Source organism: Ricinus communis, chromosome 7 (assembly GCF_019578655.1).
Source record: "Ricinus communis isolate WT05 ecotype wild-type chromosome 7, ASM1957865v1, whole genome shotgun sequence".
Classification (NCBI taxonomy): domain Eukaryota; kingdom Viridiplantae; phylum Streptophyta; class Magnoliopsida; order Malpighiales; family Euphorbiaceae; genus Ricinus; species Ricinus communis.
The window spans coordinates 11,008,119-11,013,823 of NC_063262.1; the positions used below are offsets into that span (position 1 = coordinate 11,008,119).

General features: G+C 30.6%; 1 protein-coding gene across 5 annotated transcripts; it reads left to right on the forward strand.

Moving 5' to 3' along the window:
• Positions 1 to 881: 881 nt before the first annotated feature.
• Positions 882 to 5,332, forward strand: LOC8259127 (50S ribosomal protein L17). 5 transcript variants are annotated; one of them, XM_048377075.1, is made up of 7 exons: positions 882 to 1,138; positions 1,227 to 1,281; positions 1,940 to 1,990; positions 2,838 to 2,929; positions 3,006 to 3,083; positions 3,503 to 3,654; positions 4,887 to 5,332. In XM_048377075.1, exons 1-6 carry the CDS (start codon positions 1,083 to 1,085, stop codon positions 3,651 to 3,653), a joined length of 483 nt encoding a protein of 160 aa, XP_048233032.1. In that variant the 5' UTR covers positions 882 to 1,082; the 3' UTR covers position 3,654; positions 4,887 to 5,332. The 5 variants fall into 5 exon arrangements, with proteins under 5 accessions (XP_048233032.1, XP_048233031.1, XP_048233033.1 ...); XM_048377074.1 differs by having other exon boundaries at positions 4,890 to 5,332; XM_015718069.3 differs by lacking the exon at positions 4,887 to 5,332 and adding an exon at positions 3,766 to 3,985 and having other exon boundaries at positions 883 to 1,138.
• Positions 5,333 to 5,705: the final 373 nt, after the last annotated feature.

Below are 5,705 nucleotides of genomic sequence, written 5' to 3' on the forward strand. Positions count from 1 at the left end.
CAAGTTAAGAGATGACCCATTGATTGAATGATTTAAAAGAATAGGTGGGCAAGAAGTCATAGAGGATTGACAAACTTTTTTATGTAATATTTCAATAGAATTCGCAGTCAGAGAGAGAAATGGAGGTAAGCCTTTGACATAAAAAAGAAAAAAAAGAGATACCTAGCATAAAAATCAAAATTACTCAATTGTCTTGATAAAAGATCTTATAAATGTAAAAGAAAAATGTGAAATTATAAAGATAAAAAAAATAAAGATAGAAATGTAATGATTTCAAAAATTGACATACCAAGCGTAATTTCCTCTTGGAAAAAGGCCTAATTACATATTAAATTATGAATTTTATACTTTTTAATAATTTTATTTAATTATTTCAAAATTTTTAAAATAAATACTATTCTTTTAATTTGTTCTTAAAAATACTTTATGATGATTATTTTTGAATTTCAAAGTGAAAAAGATGATACAGAAAGTCTATTATACTTATTAAAATAATAATAATTGATAATAAGTAAAAATAATTTATTCTAAATTTAATAATATGAATATTAAAAATCTCATATCCGTGTATTCTTTCACATATTTTATATTTAAATAAAATAAATCTTTTATTAATTTATTAATTTTTTTATATTAATAAGCGAATTGACTTGAAACGTCGTTATTTTCATTATAAAATTTTAAAAATTATTATTAAAGAAAAATTTTAAAATTAAATTAAAAATATAAATATTTATTTTCAATTTTTAAAATAATTGAATAAACCTGTTAAAAAGTATAAAACTTAAAATTAATTAGAAAGTAAATAAAAAAATATCAAATTTTTTTTTTTTAAGAAGAGAGATATATGTTGAAGAGAACATCAGGCCCGTAAAGCGTATTTCGTTTTGGGCTACATGCGTGTCTGGTAAATAGCCCATAAAAACCTGAATTTGTGACTGCTGCTGTACGCACTCAATTCAGTTTACGATTGATGAGCAGAGGCAGAGCTAACACTTGAGAGACCTAGCCAGCCTTCATCTGTTTGTTTTTGTATTCCTTTCAGTTGTAATCAGGACCTCTGTTTCTGTTGAAAGCTTGAAATGACGAAATTTAGGAAGCTAAGTCGACCCACTGGCCACCGTATGTCCCTGCTCAGGTTCTTCTTCTTTGCTATTTCTAATTTGACCGTTAATTATATTTCGTACTCTTTGGATTTTGCTTCATTTTTTGTTCTGTAATTGTAGAACAATGGTCTCCCAGTTGGTGAAGCATGAACGCATCGAAACCACTATTGCCAAGGTTCTTTTCTTTCTTTCTTTCTTTCTACAGTTTTAGGGTTTATCTAGGGTTTATGAAAATTGATGTTGAGTCTTTATATGATCGATTTTTGTGGTTTTTTAATTACTATTATTATTGAGAGATTGTCATAGCTTGCAGTTTGAACTAATTGAATAGTGAGTTCTCTTAAGAGTGTGTGATAAATATATTTCATATAATGGAATTAGTTCATTTTCAAGTTCAAGTTTCTTGTGTTTGGTTTCAATGAAATTTCCTTCAGAATCCCAACTTATTAAATTCATGGAATTGCTAATAACTATGTAGAAATCTATGAATAATGATCTAATTTGTAAAATGAATTTCCAAATCGTGACACTTTTTCTTAACTAAAAAAGAAAAGCCTGCTCATTGGTAAAAGAACATAAGGTGAAAGAGATCTGAGCACAACTCCAACTTGTAGCAGCTACTCTATCCAATTTCCAAAATTACCGAATTGCAGCTCTTTCCTTTCTGGTGGGACTCACTGTCTATCAATTTCTGATCTCCCATTTTTAACGGGTTTTGAGATTCTTAAAAATTAAAAGTTGGCATCTGATAAGCTGCGCCAAACAAACTCTTAGCTTGTTTAGCTGTCACATTTGCTTAACTTTAATTTTTTTTTTTTTTTTTCAATTTGCAGGCAAAAGAGATTCGGCGACTTGCTGATAATATGGTACAGCTTGGGAAAGAGGTAAAACATGAAAATTAGTTATATGATTGAGTTAATATTCTTTGGCTTTCTGTTGTTCTTTCTTTAATGATATGTAGATGATCAAGATTTAAAGCATATGAATGCAACCTTGGGTAAGTTCCTAGCATCTAGAATGGCATATAATTGTTATGAGGCGAGATTTTAACTCCCTTTTTCTTTCTAATGGCTAGTGGCTTATGTTCTTTATCAAGTGGAACCAAGTATGATAGAAGGATGTGTTATTGCTTCACCATATGGTTCTCAAGGATGAGAGATAAACATTTTTCCGAATGATTGTTATTCCAAATCTCTATAAGCCTTTTCATTTTATGTATTTCAGCAAGAAACATGTCTTGATAGGGTTTTAGATGTCATATGTCTGTTGGCATACCAATGCAGGTCCTGAAAACTAGTATGCACAGCCAAACTCAGCTGGCTATTAACAAAGATCACCTAATTGTTCATAGCTGCTCCTTGTTTTTTCTGTTATTGCAACTAAAAAGAATGTAACACTGTATGTTGAGAGTAAATGGAGTTAGTTGTTACAGTTATTTGAGTACATCTATCAATGGTGTTTAGTTTAGGGCTTTTGTTGACACATAAAATGCTTGGGATTTTGTTGACGATCACTAGTTACATAAATCTTTAAGAGCACAATTTATTTCTGCTGAAATTATACTTTATTAAAACATGTTTACCTATCCCTTCCGAGGGCTGTTGGAAGTCTTGGGCTTGGGACTATATGTCTATAACTAGTGCATTGCCTTTTAAATCTATTGATGCATTGGTGAAGCATTGCCTTTTCCCTTCCATATTAATTCATTTTATTTATGAAAACAACTTGCAGGGTTCCCTTTGTGCTGCAAGGCGTGCTGCAGCATTTGTTAGAGGGGATGATGTCCTTCACAAGCTATTTACAGAATTAGCTTATCGTTACAAGTAAATTCTTACCTTTGACTTCAATATCTTTATCATCTGTATATATTTAAGCTTGATCTTATTTTATGTCTTACAGGGACAGAGAAGGTGGCTACACGAGATTGCTTCGGACCCGTATCAGAGTTGGTGATGCTGCACCAATGGCCTATATTGAGTAAGATATTTGTGCACTCAATTGTTTCTTTGACTGAGAGACTCATTCTTATGTTGTCAGACATAGCACATTTGTATTTTCTCATTTTGGAGAAATTTGATGTTAGTGTTAGTTTTCTCATTTGTGGTGATTGATAGCTAAACATAAAGTATATGATACGTTGAAATGACACTTGTCACATTAAAGATGCAATACCAATTTTATGTTCCCACTTAGGTTTCTTTAACTATTTGACAGTGAAGGAATGAACTGATTCTGAAATGGAAAGAAATTAGGTACTATTAAATCAAAGCAGTGGATAATCAGTTGCATTCTAATGTATTTCAATGCTCTGAACATATATATTTTCTTTTATTTCTTCATCCTCTTACTTTTGGAGTTTGCTTTCTCTTTGATTGATGTATTTACAAATTGAGCAGGTTTATCGATAGAGAAAATGAGCTTAGGAAGTCAAAACCACCAACACCTCAACCTCCACAGAGAGATCCTTTAGATCCCTGGACAAGATCCCGGCTCAGCAAACAGTTTGCTCCTCCTAAAGAAGAAAAGAGTTCTGAGCCTGAGATTTGATGTAAGGATCGAAATTCTACTGAATTCTTAGTTGGCAATATATCTTGACTTCCTTTCTTGGGCAGTTAAAGTTACGCTCAATTATAATTGCCTGCTCATTTTGGTGGTGTAGCAACTTCATGAATAACTAGCGACTTCTGCCTTTTTGTGAGAAGATAGGTAAATTATATCATGGATCAAAACACGCCTTGGCTTCCCTTCTTCATGTTCAAGAGAATTCTTGTATAATTGAGGTGTCAGGGGTGGGTGCATTCTTTCAAATGTTAAATGTTTTTCCTGGCGCATAACCTCCCAAATCAAAATCTGGAGATTCAGTATCCAGATTCAGCTGACTCCCTTTCATCCTCAATTGCTCACTGCACATATTTCTATATTTCATTCTGTCACTTTAATTTGCTCTCTAATAATGCATTTTTTAAAAAAATAAAATAAAATAAAATAATCATTACCAGCTCACAGATAACAATTCGGTCTGCTGATAACATGTTGGTTTAGCAATAAGCGACTCAGTTAATCATTTGAATTGTATTTATGTAATTCATGATACCTGGAACACTTCCAGTTTTACGAAGACATCATTTTAAGCTTTGATTATATTTTAGTTGCATATAAGCTATCTATTTAAAATAACACAGTTGCACAAAAGGTCTTTTACTTCGATATCCCTACGTTAATGCAGATCTTTTTCACTTCTTATTTTTTAATAGGGATTTTTTTACGAAATGACATTCAAATGAAAGGATAATTTACAAAAGGTTCTTTAATTTATTTATATATTTTTAATTAACATTCTGAACTAGTTTTTTTTATAATACTATTTTTAAAGAATTAACTTTGTTTAATGTGCATACAATGCACTCAACTTCTAATATTATTTTAATTATTTATATTAGTAATTAAATTATTTATTAATTTAATGTCATACTATTTATAAATTATATACACACGGATATATATCCTTTGATTTTTTTCAGATTTAGATTTTTTTCCAGATTTAGATTGTATCTAGGATAATAAAAGTGTTCTCGTTGTTGTGGAATAAATTTTTTTTCGTATTTTAATATTGATATAAATTTCATTTATCATTTTTATAGTGAGTGTAAAAGATAATTATGTTAATAGAAAATTTATAAAAATAACCAAGAAATTTTAATATTAAATTTTTTTTTATGGTAATATATACAAAATAGTATATGTTATAACAAAAAGTAGAATATATTTTGATGCACGAAGCAGGGAGAAATCGGTACCCCGCGAGTCTCATTCAGAGCCCTTTTGAATCAGATCAAAAAGGGCATGAGCAGTGGCCCTATGTTGAGTAAGGGGTGAGAAGGTGCTCCTGCTGCTAAGTTGGAACTGGGGAAGTTAAAGCAGGACGTCTGGTGTGACGTTGTCTCTATGGACGTATTACATTCTAAGTATGGGTTCTTGCCCCGTTCATAAGGATGAAAATTGACATGACACAATCCCTAAAGAGTATGATGTGCCCGGCCTTGCTTCTCTTGATTCCCCACCCACCTCCCGTAGAGGCGGATCAATATCAATATCTATTTGCTCTATCTTTTCAAAAAATTATAATGCCTCAAAGTCAGTTGTGCGGGTGGATTAATTTGTTGTCTTAGAATTTGAGGAATTGTTTGTGGATCATTAAGAACATTATCATCCATCTTTTTTTGCTATTTCCTCATCTTCTTTACAGTCTTCTTAAGTCCAGGGTCAAACTCTAATAGTAGTTACGCTCTATCACTTTGTATGCACTAGAAAATGTATTTATAAGAGGCAAACTTAAAAATAATTTAATAACTAAAAGAGAATAATTTAAGAATACAAACTATAATTTTAATTGATGAAAATACTAAAAATAAATCTCTAGTAATAGTGCAATGAACTTCTTGTGATAATTTCTACAATTACCATAATAGTAATATAGGAATTAATCCAGATTATCGTTCCACAAGGATTTGTAGTACTTAACACCAAAATATATTATAATAAAACAACTAAATATGAGTTTGAAAATAATTAAAATCAAAATAAGATAATTGTAATAAG